Source organism: Hyposmocoma kahamanoa, unplaced genomic scaffold (assembly GCF_003589595.1).
Source record: "Hyposmocoma kahamanoa isolate Upper Pololo Valley unplaced genomic scaffold, ASM358959v1 202, whole genome shotgun sequence".
In the NCBI taxonomy this organism is placed as follows: domain Eukaryota; kingdom Metazoa; phylum Arthropoda; class Insecta; order Lepidoptera; family Cosmopterigidae; genus Hyposmocoma; species Hyposmocoma kahamanoa.
Genome location: NW_020653726.1, coordinates 16,396,933 through 16,414,860, shown reverse-complemented (window position 1 = coordinate 16,414,860; position 17,928 = coordinate 16,396,933). Strand labels below are relative to the sequence as shown.

Here is a 17,928-nt window from a genome sequence, read left to right as displayed (position 1 = left end):
TGGCAATGCTACTGCACCCGTCACCCTGAGACAAAGTTGACATGCTGTATGTGCCTGTAATTTTACCGACAACCGGTAGTCTTCAAAAATGGAGTTACGTTACTGTGTCACGCGGACGTAATTAAAGAAGTAAAATGGAACCTTACCCCAAACAAGCCTGTAATTTCTAGAAATAATATGCTTTACAAGCAGTTAGGTACGTCATTTAACTGGTCAGAATCCTAAGTGTGGTCGAGCACAATAGAGAGTGGCGATGGAAAGAAGAAACGTAAGTGACGAAGAATAAAAAGGAATTTAGGAACGATTCAAAATTTCAAAGCAAGTGGCCAGGAACCAAAGAAAGAAGTGACAAAAAAGTGGGATGACGATGAAAAATTTCGCATGGTCACAACTGCCAGAAATAGAAATGATGGCAGCTCTAGAGCTACTGAATGTAGGTTTTGTTGGCTGTGTGCGAAGAAGCGATGTCGTGGATAAATAGGTTGCGGCTTCTTGATCGTCTCCCTCCGACTTTTTGTAGGACGATGGTAAAGAAATGGTGGTGTACCATTCAGCATTACCACACCTCTAATCTTCAAGCGAGATTATACTAACGGGATTCATGCGAGAAAAAAAAACGGAATAATTTTTTTACCTATGTTCCTCGCCTGCTTCAATTTTGTCGGTCTGTTATCGCTTTCGAACACCCATTCATAAGATTGCTGTTTTTTTTCTGGTTCAAAACAATAAATCCACTTTTCGTCTACCGTGAAGATATCATAAGCAGCATTCAAATTACCGTGATCGTACCTAAGCAACATCTTAGAGCATTATTCAACACTTGTTCGTTTTTATTCTGGCGTCAGTTCATGGGGGATCCAACGTCAAAAAAGTTTCCTAACATTTAATACTTGGTGTACCGAACTGAACAGCTATAACATAAACTCGGGGCTCACTTACGAATTCCATCAAACACTCATGGAGGTATGTAACCACGTAACTCTACAGTGGATTAAAGGACACAGCGGCTCACGTGGCAATGACGCAACAGATAAACTAGCCAGGAAAGGGTCGGAGACGGACGCTGTAGGACCAGAAACCATAGTGTCTCTCCCCTACCAATGGTCAAGAACGACTTTATACAAAGGTACAAAATCTTCTCAAAATAACACATGGTCAACCTTTACGGTTTGTAGACAGGAGAAGGAAGCACTCCCGACGCTCCACGCCAGTCTATCTCGAAAATTAATCAAACTTAAAAAGCAAGAGCTTCACACTCTAACTACCGCCCTAACTCTAACTAAGGGTGAAGTATCTTGGAGTGCCGCTTCCCGAAATCTTCAGCCAACCGAGGAGGTTGCTGAGATTCCTGGAGAAGCTTGGGTGGCACAAGTAGGACCCTGCACCCACCTCACGCAAAATAGGCGCTTTGTCGTCGAGTTGCGGACACCAGCCCGTTGCACCGAGTACCAAGTAATACTTCGTATAAAATTTTCTGGATCTCACTCATACCGATCCCCAGATGTTCTCAAATCATTTCATACGTGATACGTCGGTATTGTACAAAAAAATGTTTTACAGTGGCCACGTTTTCGCCGTTAGTCGCTGTTGAAGGACGGCCTTCACGAATCACATCATTCAGATAAAACCTGTCCATGCTCAAATTCCGCATGTCCATCACAGTACATAAATGAGGTACTTTCCTCCCAAAAGCATTTTGAAGTCGAGCGGCACAATCTTGAGGAGAAAAACACTCTTAAAATCATAGAAAAACGTTGCTCTATAATCTTTTCGCTTTAGATAGATGTCTAATAAAATATATTGACCAATTATTCCCCAGCAATTTTTTTTATAAATAAGTCAATTAAGTCCTATTTAAAAAAATATACTTTTCGGAATTGAATTAGTTATTATAGACAAAAGTGCAAAACTTTCAGTGTGCCCCATGTAAGTTACATTAAGATCAAGTCATTGCCTATCGCCCGCGATTGCTTCAATTCGCCTCATCCAAAATTTGTATGACCTGCCTCCTGTAAGCCGGGCAATGTCTCAATCGTTGCGACATGCAGACGAAAATTTTCACAATAGCTATTTGATAAGCAATCTCCCGAGATAGTCATAGTCCTATCATTTATTGCATTATGTGGTACAGAAAAAGATTCAGATTTAGCTAAATTTGTACTTTATTAAGTTTGATGACCTCTGTGATGATTCAATTCCTGGTAGAACTCACTTTGGAAATGTACTTTTCTAAATTGGGGGCTGGGTGTTCTAGTAAATGCCCTGGAGTTCATTTTGTTGCTTAGATAGATAGTACGGGGAATTGCAATAAAGTATATATATCTGTTGGGTGACAACAAAACACATTGAGTATTTAAAAAAATACACCTAACAAGCGTAACAGCATTCTTACTCGCCATTAACCCATTTATGCGAGCCACTGCTGGGCACAGATCTCTTTGGCGAGGGTTTAGGCCATAGACTGTCACACTGGCTCAATAAAAGTTAGAGAGTTCACACATTTTCCTAGGGTTGCGAACCTTCTTCAATATGCAGGTTTCACAAGGTGTTTTCGTGCACCGAAAAGCTCATGGTTAATTTCAAATTAAACTTTGTATATAAATTCCGAAACTCACAGGTGCAAGCCCGGATTCGAAGCCGCGGCCTCTGCTTCAGAGGCAACAAGTTATACCATAAGGTTACCAGTGCTTAACTTCGACATTGGACATTCTTACTCAATAATATTTGTTATCACTAAAAAGTATTATTTCAACACTATCTAACTTCGTTCTTATCATTCTACCTCAGTTATTAATGCATATTTAACTGTAGTTATTGTTACTAAACTGAGTGCGAAATTACATGAAAACGCGTTCACGTGGAATTCCATCTTTTGGTACTTGGTACTTGGTGTAACGAGCTGGTGTCCGCAACTCGACGTCAAGGCGCCTATTTTTCGTGTGGTGGGTGCAGGGTCCAACTCATGCCACCCAAGCTCCTCCAGGAATCTCAACAACCTACTCGGTTTGCTGAAGATTTCGGGGAGCGACCTCGGCACTCCAAGGTACGTCGCCCTATAGTTGCCACGCCGGAGCACTGTAGTAGGTAGTACTGCATCTTTTATTTTCTAAATAAAAAATTAGTAAATCTTATGAAAACATTTAACTTTACAGATTCTTACTCTACTTCCGTAATTCATCAATTTTAAGTAACAATTAAGTACACGCAAGGCCTTATTTTTATTATTCAATAACATGTAAGTGTTTCCTTGGCCGAACGGTTACCATGCTGGTATACCACGCAGAGGTCCCAGGTTCGAATCCCAGACCGGGAAAAATATTTGTATGGCCTACATTTATTCCTCTCATGTCTATAAGTGTGTGCGTTGTTATTATTAATACTATGTTAAAATTTATGTCACATACGGTGTGTAACACATAATAAAAACAAAGACCTTTTACAATTCCAAGCATCATTACATATTTTAAATACAACATACTGAGACCGTTAAATCGTAAACTGGTCCTCGTAAATAGAAACATGTGTTGTCTGTTAGAGACACATTATGCATATATACCTAAGTATGCAATGCGTTTGAATACACGTATATGATGTTACATATTAGTGACTACACTACTGCGCCCTACATTGACTTACTCTACAGCATTAAATTCCTACATCCTAACATTGTATCTTAGAGTACCTACCATGAGTTTTTTCGTAAAATATTTGAATACAAAATTTTACGTCTTGTGATCGCTAGAGGCGATAGATTATACAACAATTAACTATATTAAACTATGATATACTTTACGTATGATATACTGCTATTGTAAACGCATTGGATATAAATTATTACAGGATAAAAATAACAGCGATCATCGCCAGTGCCAGTGAATAAAATTGTCACAAATATTCTGTACAATTTATAAAAATATATCCTTTCATTTTCAATATTAGTGAAGTGTCAAAATGTCAAAATATAACGTTTGACATTCAACTTACACTCCGAACTATGCGTTCTTCCATTTAATATCATATGTTATTATTTGATCACTATATTTAGGTATCATTTGTAAATAATCATAAAAATTACAGAGCTTTTTTGTAATACTAATGGTGTTATTTATATTTTTAAGTTACTAAAAACAGTATAATTAAAATAATATGAATTGACTTATCAAGATAATAGGTTAAGATAATAATCAGGTACCTAATACTTATTAAGAAAGGAATCCCTATCGAGTTAACGTGAGTGATTCGTGGGGATACGTGCTACCGATAAATTCCGTGAAAGTGTAGTTAGTATACGTTCTCGTGTAGTAAAAGCGATTCTAAAACGTGACCGTTGGGCCACAGGTCCCATGGTGACAGCTGACTGAGCTTACAACGGTTTACATTGTACGAGATAGAGTCGATTATTCTCTATTCAGCAATATGAGTATTTTCCGTCTTTTTTACGATACTAAGTTATGGAACGAACAAGTCGTGCGCCTGATGGTGTACGACACGACTGTCCATAACAGTTGCAGTGCCACTCAGAGCTTTAAATCTCAAAGATCTGAGATGCACTGCCTATGCGCCCATCACCCTGAGACGTGCCTAAGTTAAATAGTCTTATGTGCCTGTAATTTCACCAGCACCCTTGCCCTTCAAAACCGAAACGCAGTAATGCTCACATTACTGCTTGGTGGCAGAAATAGGTAAGGTGGCAGTACTTCCCTGGATGAACTGTTTCACAAGGAGCTCTGCTGATAATAAACGTCGTTATAGACATCTTGTCTACAATTGCTAGTGACAATTTTCTCAAGGATTTGTTGCAACGTCTGTGGTCTCGAAGGGAATCCCTTCAGACCATAGACGGTGCAACACGTCCGAAACTTCGAGGTAAATAATAATATACTTGTACACGATTAAGTCTCAATATTAACATAATAGTGATAAATGTTAGTAAAAAATCATGGTAGGGGCAAAGACCCGTCGTCAGTGTCACGCCAGAAAGTATGTGCTACAGACAGAACTGTGTTACCAATATGGAACGGAAAATAGTAACTAATAATATTTTAGAAACCAAATATTAAAATCTTTTAGTATTTTGACATCTACAAGGCCCTTTATTAAAATAAGTTTTCTTGTAAATGTGATATTATTGTGATAGGTATTTTTACGGATTTTGTGTTGGTTTTGTAAGTATTATTCTAAGATTCATGTTTAAACAGGTTAGCAGTGTGAGTATGACCTACTTATAGACCGGGGTTGTTGCAAATATTAGCATCCGCATCCGCGGATAATCTGCATAAATTAAAGTATTGGCATCAGCATCCACATTAATATCGATGCTGATACTCATTGCGGATGTTCAAGTCGTGACATGACCTAAAAGGCATGTTGGAATAATTTACGAACCTTCCAGAAATAGACTGTAAACCGGAAGAGAAGCTCAGTTGTTGTTTTAAACATATAACTTTGATAAAACTCCCCTACGAAGCTATGCAGAATGATTGTTTTCGTGAAGATTGATTCTTTTGTTATAAATGTTACAAAATCATTGAAATAATATTTTATTACAATACCAAAGAAAATAGAAAGGTTTTCCATGACAAACAGATTCAGTAAAGATGTAAATTTTTCGCAGTTGTTTAAATACATTAAATCAACATCCGCTGATGTTAATGTAAAAAACCTTCATCAGCAACTACCCTGTTATAGACTGCTTAAAGTAAGTATATATAATTTTATAATACTAAGCGACAGACGAACAAGTCGTGAGCGTGTCTTTCAGAACTATAAATCGCAAAGATCTTATAGGCAGTGCCACTGCGCCTGTCACTCTGAGACATAAGTTGACAAGTCCCATGTACCTGTGATTTCACCAGCACCCTTACCCTTCAAAACCGGAACACAGAATGCTAACGTTACTGCTTGGCGGCAGAAATAGGTAAGGTGGCAGTACTTTCCTACACGAAATCATTCACAATGAGCTCTGCTGCTACTAAATGACTATATTATCCATGTGCGTTTTATTCAACTCAACATCTATCAGCGGGAAACTGTTCCCCTACTATTTATATATTATGTTGTAGTTGAAACTGTATGTATCATGTAATATAAAATAAACCCTAAACTAAATTTATAAATGCAAAAGAAACTCTGTCTGTTACGATTTCACGTCAAAGCCGTTAAGATTAAATTTGATGAATTTTGGTAATGTTTTTTTATATTATCAAGTGACGGGTAAAACAAGTTGTGGGCCTGAAAGTAAGTAAGACGCCTGTACATAACAGTTGCAGTGCCACTCAGAGCTTTAAATCGCAAAGATCTGGAGGGCACTGCCACTGCGCCCGTCACCCTGAGACATAAGTTGACAAGTCCCATGTGCCTGAAATTTGACCATAGATAGAGATAGATGGACCTAGTCACAATGTTTTACTACCATGATGTTCAATTTTTTTTTGTGAAATTACACCAAACTTTGTTATAATTATTAATAGCAAAGAGCGAACACTCAGAAAAATTCATTCGACCCGGCTGGATTCGAACCAGCACTCTCAGGCAATCCGTGCGAGATGCTCTGCCAATTAAGCCACGAACCAGCAAACCTTACAAATTTTGCTATGTGCTTCTTGCAAACCTTTGTTCTTTGGTTTTTAACGATTTTTTTGCCCTAGTACCATCTGTGACAAATTTATTTCTTCACTTGGGCTTTTTGTCTTGTCACTTACTTTGCTTATAGGGATTGAAACAGGCGACGTATGTTTGTATGGAGAACCAATCATTGATCAAGTGAATAGTCCAGTAGACTACTCGATGCACTTATTTTACGTAGACAAAGTCACGGGCACCAGCTAGTAATTAAATAAATAAACGAATTTATGAATTCGCTAAAGCACGTCTTCTTTGATTGGTAGATACAGTTATCTACCAATAGCCCTAGAACGGTCGCTTTCCAATGAATTTATGCGATGTCATTAAACCATAATATAAACTCACAATACGCTTGTTACATTCCATCTAATATAACAGTCAGTTAAAAGTAATTACGCTCTCTACATCTAGAGTCTGAGGTCAACTAGAGCTCAGAGGTCGGTTTTGCCTTGCTCTTACGGTAAATGATAATATGATATGTAAGTGGTTGAATTAACAGAATTGTTATTCAAATTTATCATTTGTTTAGACAACTATACCAATTACTCAAACTAGGGTATTCTCTATGAACAAATAACAAATAAAATTAACTCCAGAGCACTACAAAAACACGCAGACGAGAACTAATTTAGAAAAAATCCTTTCCAAAATGATCCTAGCAAACGTACCTATGTACATTTTTGCATGGCAGCTATGTAAGAACAAACTCAATTTATGTTTAATAGGAGCCAACTTTATTTAGAAAAATAAGCTGATTAATTGACTTAAATATTTTGACCTCCTTTGCAAGCTTTAGTAGCAGAAGAGCTCCTTGTCAAGGAGTTCGTCCAGGGCAAGTACTACCACCTCACCTATTTCAGCCGCCAAGCAGTAATGCCAACATTATTGTGTTCCGGTTTTGAAGGGTAAGAATGCTGGTGAAATTACAGGCACATGGGACTTGTTAACTTATGTCTCAGGGTGACGGGCGCTGTGGCAGTGCCTCCGAGATCTTTCCATCCGTAGCTTACCATCAGGCGCACGACATGTTCGTCCCGTCACTAGATGTTATAATAAAAAAATAAAAACAAAGTTCTTTTTTTTTTTTTAATATATAATAGACACACGCTTGGCCACAATCTCACCTGATGTTAAGCGACGATGTGACCGACGATGGGACGCGTTTGCCTAAAAAATGCCTATTCACTCTAGCCTTGAATAGCCCCAAATTGTACTTTTCGGGAAATACAGAGCATTCCATTCCTTTGCCGTACGCATCAGAAAGGAGGAGGCAAAGCGCTTAGTGCGAATAGGTGGAATATCAACGACATAAGAATGGAGTGCTCCGGACCTTCTAGTCGACCGAAGGAGGAACGGTGAGGGCGGAACCAAATTGAAAAGTTCCTGCGCACACTCCCCGAAATGTATCCGATAGAAAACCGACAAGCAGGCTACTTTTCTGCGATGATCGAGATTTTGGAGCTTCGACTCCACAAGAGGATTATTGTTAATAAGTCTCTTTGCTTTACGCTCCACCGAGTCCAAGGCAGCTAACTGGTATTGGGCAGAGCCGTCCCAAAGGTGGCAGCAGAACTCCATACAGGATCGAACTTGTGCTTTATATAGATTTAAAAGCTGTTCAGGTGTGAAGTACCGCCTGACCTTGAAAAGTATGCCTAGTTTTCTGGCAGCAGTTCTTGGTTCTCCGGCCTTTTTTTTTATCAAATTCTCAGGTATTCGCGATTGCTACGCATTGAAAGTGTATTTAGTTTTTTCTATATCCAAATGGCGTACATTTGTTTTTTCCAGCGAAGCAACGGGTTTTTTACAGGCCCCATAGTCACGACAGACATTTTCCTATTTTTGACAGCTGTCAGTCGTCATAAATAAAACTTGTTTTAAAATTCGGACAGAACATGTTTTCTTGTTTTAGTTACCGTACCTGTACCGTTTATTTCATTACAGCCTATATGCCCGTAAATTGAGTCGACCTTACAAGGTCGTGATCGTTCACCTGTGTATCACTAACTATAGATAGTAGTAGGTAACGTGCCCGACAAACACACCAATTAAAAACCGCCACACTAGTCTTTCGAGCGTCAGCGTCTTGCTAACGCACGCACAGCGTCGACACGTCAACGTCCGCGCGACAACGACGCAACGCCAACGCGGCGTATACTCAATGTTCGGTATTATTTCGCAGTCGCGCACTAAGTGACGCTCAATGCTGATGTTGTGTGGCCGCTGCGCGTACGCTATGTGACGCTGTGCGTGCGTTGGCAAGACGCTGTGCGTGCTTTGGCAAGATGCTGACGCTGGTGCGCGGTGGGTTACCTTATAACAATTAGCTAATTCCCTGTACTATGAGGACCAGAGCATCGGAATTCACTACAGGGCAGTATTCAGATTATCCAAACCAGAACCAATTTAAACAAATTTATTTCCTAAACTACTCCTCATCCATCCACCCTCTGTGTAAGGGAGTCACCATACTTATCGACGCGGATTCGGAATTAAAAAGGTTTATGTCCGTTTAACTGCCTCCGTGACCGAACGGTTACCATATTCGATTCCCGGGCCGGGAGAAATATTTGTATGGCCTATATTATTTCTCTCGTAAGTTTGGGTGTAACTTGTGGTTGTCTATGTGTGTGTCCATGGCACCCGCGACACAAGGTTTCCCTACTGCGGGGCCATGTTGAGTGCGTGCGTTATTATTATTATTAATAAAAGTGAAATATTGAAAATTTTTTGCTACATATATAGTAGCGGTAGAGGTCCTTGTGAAAGAGTTCATCCAGGGAAGTACTGCCACCTTACAAGCAGTAATGTGAGCATGGTGGGTAAAGGTGCTGGTGAAATGACAGACACATAAGACTTGTCAACTTAAGTCTCAAGGTAGAGAGCGCAGTGACAGTGTCCCTCAGACCTTTAGGATTTAAATTGGACAGGGTGTTGCTTAACACCAGGCGCACGACTAGTTCGTCCCGTCTCTTGATATCATAAAAAAAACTCGTTCTTTATATCAACGACATCGCCAACTGTTTTATGGTCAACCTTGGTGTTTGAACTTATAACTAAAACTTGTAAGGTAAAAACAATATATTCAAAAACGGTCTCCACCTTACCTTATGTGGGTCATTCTTGAATTAGTGTACACTATCTAATTTTTCTGGCAATTTTTATTATTTAAATATTCGTGTATAACAATTGACAACAAACTTAGGCAGTGAACTCTAATTCGAGAATGACCTATGTTCGTGAGTAAATTTCACCTGTCACGTAACAGGGAAATTAAAGACACGTGGAACTTTTCAAATTATGTGGCAGTGCCTTTCTGGTCTTTGTAATGCAACTGTTAATGACAGACGTGTCGCCTACCAGCAGGCATGTTTGTCTCGTCACATGGTATAAAAGAGGGAATCTAATAAGGCTAATCTAGAAAAGTCAACAGGCCTCTCAATGGTAATGCTTAGGCTCATTTGATGATGCAGATATTCCTAGCCATGGGCGACGATGACCACCTCTCATAAAGTGGCTCGCTAAAAGATGATATAGACTTATATCACTTTATTATGCAGAAATCCTTATTGTATATAGTAAGATTTATTGTCATATAATTTATGAATGATAACAATATTTATTTTTTGTTTTTTAACGGTTTTTTGCCGTAGCGCCATCTGTGTGTAATTTCATAAAAAAATAATTGAATATCATGGTAGTAAAACATCGTGACATTGAATAAACTTAAATACAATAATTAAAGCGACATCTCTAGTCAGCTGCAGGTGTCTGTAAAGGTACCTTAGCTTAGACTGAGTGAAAAAATAGATTTCTCACAGATAACAATATTTATTATTAATGAATGGTTATTTTTTTAAATTATTATGACTTTTCATTTTAGCATTTTAATTTTTGTTTAACGATCTCGATATAATTTCTTACACTTTGACATGTAGGGAAATTTATACTCAACACGATATCGAGGATTCTATAAAAATGCATTAAAGTGTTTGCTTTGTATAAACAGGTGCCGTTTGAAGAAATACGAAGCGGATTTACCACAGACCAGCGTCATAATAACGTTCCACAACGAAGCACGGTCGACGCTCCTACGCACCATTGTCAGGTGAATACTGTGAAATTATCACGTGATTTATAGCTTTTAATAACTTTCTACATTTACTATTTAAGACCTCCTCCAAAAAAAATACGGTATGCCATAATTGTGTCCCCTGGCGTATTATAAGGCATAAACTGTCTTTACTATTTATCTAATAATAAATCATAAACTGTCTTATAATACGCCAAGCTGCTGTTGACCCATAGTCTAGATCTATGGTTCCCAAAGTAATCTATATTAATCCCCAGGAGTACACTTCAACCTAGAAGGCGCATTTGTCAGCGTAAAAAAATAGGGGGTGTAGGAGACTTTAATGGGGTTCACCAGAATGCAACCCAATTAGGCATGCCATGGCCAAAATTTTAGCTTTCTATAAATGGAATAATCTACATTACACCTATGTAGATACCATAATACTTTCTTATAATAGACATAAATTGCCTATGACGTTTTTAAACATTTCACAACAAACAAGATATTCGGTTAGATAAATATGTAAAACTTAAAATCTATTTTTTTTTTTCATAAAGTTTCTCAATATATGTGTCAGGTGTATACATTTGAAGCGATGAATTTGTAAAAAAAAAAAATATTAGGTAAGGCAGGGGATCTACGTAAAACAAAAAAAAATGGCACGTGAGAACCTCTGTTCTAGAGGCTTATAGGTGACTTGGACTTAGTTGGCGTGAGCCTTAAACAGCGCCGTAAAGTTGCCTACTTATCGGTATTCTGCAAGATATATTACGGAGGGTGTGCGATGGAATTGCATAACTTAATTCCGCCTTTATCTTTCCATAATCGGAGGACTAGGCGTTAGCTGGGGTTTCAACCCTATGTTGTGGCTATTCCAAGGATTCACACGAAGCGTTTCGCTTCCACATTTAAATGGCAAACGGCTATGGAGTGAAATTCCCTACCTGCAGTCTTATTCCCTGTACGTTATAACTTGGGCCTTTTGAAGGCGAATGTGAATGATTATTATTTAGGTGTGCATGCTCCATCGTCGCTCTTATTTTTTAAAAAACAAAATTATTCCTTTTTTACTTACTACAGTCATTCTCTGACTAGTGTTCACTACATTTTGTTTTATAATACTAAGTGATGGGACCAACAAGTCGTTCGTCTGATGGTAAGCGACACGCCTGTCCATGACAGATGTAGTGCCACACAGAGCTTTAAATCGCAAAGATCTGAGAGGCACTGCCGCACTGCGCCCATCACCCTGAGACAAGTTGAAAAGTCCCATGTGCCTGTAATTTCACCAGCACCCTTACTTACCCTTCAAAACCGAAACGCAGTAATGCATACATTGCTGCTTGGCGGCAGAAATAATAAAGTGGCAGTACTTCCTTGGACGAACTCATTCACAAGGACCTCTACTGGTACTAAATTACTGTCATCTTCTTTATTACCAGTGTTTCCGTGGCAAATTTTATTATTTAAGTATTCGGTTTTATTATCGTGCAATATTATTTAATATTCGACTATTGTATCGTGAAATATAATTTATTAACTACACGATAATATTGAAAGAATAAAAATTGTCACCGATATTAGGTAGTGAACACTAGTTTGAGAATGATCAACTATGACACTCACAGATAAGCTTGGAATGGCCCTAAAAGCTTAAAGAAATGTAATATCAAAACCTCGGCACACCCATCGCCCGGCGTTAGCCATTAATAACAACCATTAACTGCCATAAATGACGTAACGATGCACGAATTATTATGATTTAGTTAATAAAATTCGTGTGTTAATGATTAATGTTACATAATCGAGAGTGGCTTTCTATCGTTAACCGTTTTGTTGTGATTAATAAAGTAATATGTTTGAAGGCTTTCATTTATAATGCAAAGTAATAGCATTCTAATACAATGTTTATTTAAATTTTACTTGTGGTAGAAACTCTTGAATCTTTGAAGCAACGTGTCAAGTTCTTTAACTTCTATCTTCTATCTAACCGAACGGTTACCATGCTAGACTGCCACAGAAGACGTCTCGGGTTTTTTATGACCTACATTTATTTATGTCGTGACTTTGGGCGTTAATTTGTGGTTGTCTATGTGTGTATCCATGGCACCAGCGACACAGGGTCTCCCCAGAACGGGGCTATGAGTGTGTACATAAAAAAATGCGAGACTATTGACAATCGTGTGATTATGAAAGATGTCTATTACCTGGTCTCAAACCAAGGAATACCCTGTACTATGAGTGTGAGATTCAACGAGCTATGGAGCGAGCAATGCTCGGCATTTCTTTACGCGATCGAATCGGAAATGAGGAGATCCATAGATGAAATAGTAAGGGCGGCGGGTAACTGATGGGTGCTTGTCGCGTCCGGCAGGCTAGAAATGATTATCACTAATATCAGGTTTCTTACCACGGTATTACTTCTTTTTATTTTCCAGATATTTCGGAACGGTTGCACGCTGCATGGTCATGGGCTGACTCAACCCGTGAGAGTCAAACCGTGACCATGGAGAGTGCAACCGTTCGGAAATATCGGGAAAATAAAAAGAAGTCATACCGTGGTAAGCAACCTGATATTAGTGATAATCATACCAGAGCTACGGAATTCACTCGGGGCACTATCCGGAACACCCAGACTAGAACCAATTTAGAAAAGTTTATTTCCCAAATTGGTCCTACCGGGAATCGAACCGGGGACCTCCACATCCAGCGCCCACAGTGCAAACCGTTAGGCCACCGAGGTCGTCAACGATTTGTCTTCACGGTCCGTCGTTTCAGAGAGATACGATTGATCGATCGATCGTGACGAATCGATCAAAACGAGAAATCGTCTATATGGGGACCTTAAGTCTCAATGTTTTTTTCTCCGCTATCCCTTCATTTATTTTTTATTTTTAACGAACGCACTCCTAGCCCCTAAGGAAACCCTGTATCGCGGTTGCCATGGACATACATATTACACCGCCATTAATTACACCCAAACTCATGAGAGAAATAAATGTAGGCCATACAAATATTTCTCCTGGCCCGGGAATCGAACCCGGGGCCTTTATATGGCAGTCCAGTTTGGCAACCGTTCGGCTACAGAGGCAATTAAATTTCCTGGGTTCTGAACTCTCTTCGATGTGCACATTTTTTTCACTGTTAACAAAAGGAATTGCTACTTAACATTCGCCTAACGTAGAAATTAAAGTCATAGGTATGTGACAATTGACGGGTGTCGTCAACTGTTTCACTTCAAAAAGACCTGTTAACTTGAGCTTTGCTATAATGGACGATAATTGAAAAATTACATATTTAATTACCGATGAAATGTGATTCCGTTTGTTTTGTAATTAGATGTTTTGCTGTTTTTCCCCCACACCACCGAATAGAACAGCACGCCATTGTTAGAGATATCTTTATTACAATAAATACAGAATATTTTTGGAATATACGGAGACGTATACAAAGATCAGTTGTTGGCGCTGTACTATTTCTGCTGTCTAATTTGTAATTTCAGTACAAACGAGAGTTGATATTTATAAGTGATGTATCACTAATGAGTTACCAGGAATATGTGGCCCTTATTTCGTCTCTATTTCTGGTTATATACTCGATGAGATACACCAACTGCCCTAGTTGTACCGCATAGCAGCAATGACTATCTTTTGAACAGAAAAGCAAGAAAACTCATCGAAATTTGTCACGTCTCCAACCCACATTGAGCCAGCGTAGACTATGGCCCTAAAACATATTTCGCAGAGGAAAAGAGATTTGCAAGTTAATTCATAATTTTTTGAAAACCTTCTTAGTAATATTTTTTAACGTACTGTGCTGTATCGTATTAAACTCTGTCTGTCTCAGCGACTCATTTATAATAAAAATGAAAATGATGTGCTTTGTTACAGTGTCTTGAATAGAAGTCCTGAAGAGCTGATCAAAGAAATCATCCTCGTAGATGACTTTAGTGATAATCGTAAGTATTTGTGAATTAATAAGTACAATAAGGGCTAAAATACACTTATTAGTACCTGCGGTAGCTAGCACACCCGTTATCTGGTATGCCTGTACCTGACACACCTGTACCTGGCATACCTTCATCTGGCATTGCTTTCACATGTACAGACAGTTGAGTTATGTATGAGTGCCCGATAAAGATATGCGTATGTTAGGCTTAAACATTGACCGTGTAGGGACAATTAGAACAGTCAGAACGTATATTTACAAAGAGCAACCCCTAGTGTTTTTTGCTCATTCTTCTCAGGGGAATCTGCCTTACGAATGAGCTGTAGAGTGTAATAAATATGACGATTCCAAGTGTAATTTGCTTACCCATGAAATAATGATGATTTGAATTGAGTCGTCTAAAGCCTTATAAACTTTCGACTTTACGTTAGTTATAAAAAAACATATTTTTAATATAATTAAAAAATATATTTTGTTTCAATCGTTTACACTCTACAAGTCATAAATAGATGTAAATTGTAAAAGGACCTGCAGACCTATACAGGTTATGTTACCTGCAAGGTACACTACAGTTTTATTCACGTAATATTTAATTTACACTTATAAAACCTTCCTTTTATGAGAGTGAACAAATGTTATTATTATAAACCCGGTAAATAGACCCTAGTTCAGAAACAATAATTAATTTCTAATTGTATTACGCACTAATTGTCTTGCAAACAATGGACCGTTTGAAATTGAATTCGTTTCACATGGTGAATGTTGCAAGACAATAATTAGCCTTCATGTCTTTGATTGTCTCGGGCTTTAATAGGCTTTATGAAATAAAAATTCTCATAATTTAGTTCTTAAAACACAAATATGTACACCTCGTAATTGCGATTGATAATAAAAACCAATTGTGTATTTTTGTGTAAGGTGACAATACATTATCATGTTGCTACATAAATACTATACTATATTTATGTTATAAATGATTTTTTTTAATAAAATCGAGTGACGGGACGAACAAGTGCCTGATGGTAAGCGACACGCCTGTTCATAACAGTCAGACACAAGTTGACAAGTCTCATGTACCTGTAATTTCGTCAACACACTTACTATTCAAATCCGGAACGCAGTAATGCTCACATTACTGCTTGACGGCAGAAATAGGTAACGTGGCGGTAGCTCTACTACTACTAGGTACATTATTATTACAGTGTATAAAACTAGTGAAGGCTCGGCTCAATAAACGTTAATTAAAACATAACATATAAAACTTCAATGGCTCTTTTGAAAGGAAAAATGGCCTCTTCTAATAAATAGTCTACATTACTTTGAAAAGTTTCATGAACTGAGTTTCATAAAGTTTTTAGAGACTCTCGCACTCTGCGCTTTACAATTTCAACTTAAGGCTGCTTTGACGTTGATAAATTTAAATCTTAAGTGTAAATGCAAACGTGGCGCTGTCGTCGTAGCTCCGAAATTTACTTTTTCATTTATTTTCCATTATTTATTTATTTATAAAAACACTATGTAAACTTATAGTAACAAGTAAATCGTTTACATGCTAATATTTATACTACATACTTATTTGATACGCTAAATTTGCCTTATAAATTACTTTGCTAATGCTGTTGCAAAAGATGTCAGCATCCTAGACCTTAGCGACTAGACAATTAAGCAACGTGAGACTACGTTTCGTGGGCGCGTTGTCAGCCCGGTCGCACGGGAGGCGCAAACGATTGACCGGGATAGGCCCATGTAGACGTACCTGTTTGGCACAAATAGATCGAAGTTGCTCAGTGCTCCGGGATTGTCCACTGTTGATATTTTTTTTATTTATACAATAAATCTTTATTTTTATTTGTAAAATTGACACACTACGTCTCCAGCTCCGATTAGCTTTCCTCAACCTCGAAGGTTGCATGGAAAAGATCGTTTTTAGCGATAAGACCGATTTGCCCACATATTTTTTTAATTGATAATGCACTGTTCTTGTTCTTGTCTGTATAAAGTGTATTAAGTGTATAAAGTGTATTATATATCTATCTATCTGTGTTATTTATCATCACACGTCACTATAGGCAAAATACATTTACCTAAAATTCATGTAACAAGCATACAGTGTGCAATACCTCTCTCTCTCTCATCTCATAATCAATATTAAAATAAATAATTATTCAACAGCTGATGACGGAGCAGCTCTCCGAGCGATCCGCAAGGTTCGTGTAATTAGAAACAACAGACGAGAGGGCCTGATGAGATCCCGAGTGAGGGGGGCAGACGCCGCCACTGCACCTGTGCTCACCTTCCTGGATTCGCACGTGGAGTGCAATGTCCATTGGTTGGAACCACTATTGCAGAGGATTAAAGAGGTATGTTCGGAATTTTTTTAAGTAATAATAATCATTTAAGAAACCTCTCCCTTACATTGCAAAAAAGTGTAATTTTATATACATTTCGAATAGTCAAATAGGACCTTCACATGGTCCTTTTAACCTCCTGGCGTACGAACCTAATCATAGGAGGCGATCACGGTACATTCTCGAGGCTCTTTCTGTTCGTAGCCATTCCCATAAAAGCACGACCCGTAAACGCTTATTAACTACGTAGTTTTGTTACCTGTTCACCTGTTGATACAGTATGGTAACTCTAAATAAACGTAGCAACGCAGCTTGTGTCTGGACGCACACATTCGCTTAATATTGGAATCCAGGGCTGTGCAACACGAATACACCGCAAGATTGTGAGAATGTGTGCATCCGTACATGGCATATGGTGGGTGCGCTCACATGCAAGTCACGATGCTAACTTTGTGTAGAGTTACCATACAAACGTACGATGCTACGGAAAGTCTTAACAACGCTATTCGTACGGGTTCTTAATATTACAAATTGAAATGAAAGTTTTTTCAGATTTACATTGGATTTTTCAAACAATTCAAAACAATTACAATTCGTCAATGCTATCTAGCGCCTCTCGAGGGAACTACAAAACGGTCACATTTAGTTTTGGCAATGTGGTGCCCAAATTAACTTTATTACAGTTCTATCCTCTGTTTTTAACCTTATTTTACTATAAAATTATGATAAAATTACGAAAATGCCAACAGTTAAAAAACCAATTCATTAAAAGGTATATGTTTGATTAACGTTACCACATAATCGTGTTTTAAGGTCGTCACCAATTTTCCTCTCGTTTTCTTTAATTTATACATTATGTGGAATTTAAAACAGACTTAATGTGTTGTCTCATCTTGTTTTTTTTTTGTTGACGCATTGCGTGAACTTTGCACC

At 38.2% G+C, this 17,928-nt stretch overlaps 1 protein-coding gene across 3 annotated transcripts in view; it reads left to right on the top strand.

Moving 5' to 3' along the window:
• Window positions 1-17,928, top strand: part of LOC113226783 (polypeptide N-acetylgalactosaminyltransferase 2) — a 171,979-nt gene that overhangs the window by 127,043 nt on the left and 27,008 nt on the right. For all 3 annotated transcript variants that reach the window (XM_026459528.1, XM_026459527.1, XM_026459529.1), the window contains exons 3-5: window positions 10,634-10,732; window positions 14,590-14,657; window positions 16,820-17,007. In XM_026459528.1, coding sequence (XP_026315313.1) covers window positions 10,634-10,732; window positions 14,590-14,657; window positions 16,820-17,007 — 355 coding nt within the window. The remainder of the gene's footprint in view (window positions 1-10,633; window positions 10,733-14,589; window positions 14,658-16,819; window positions 17,008-17,928) is intronic.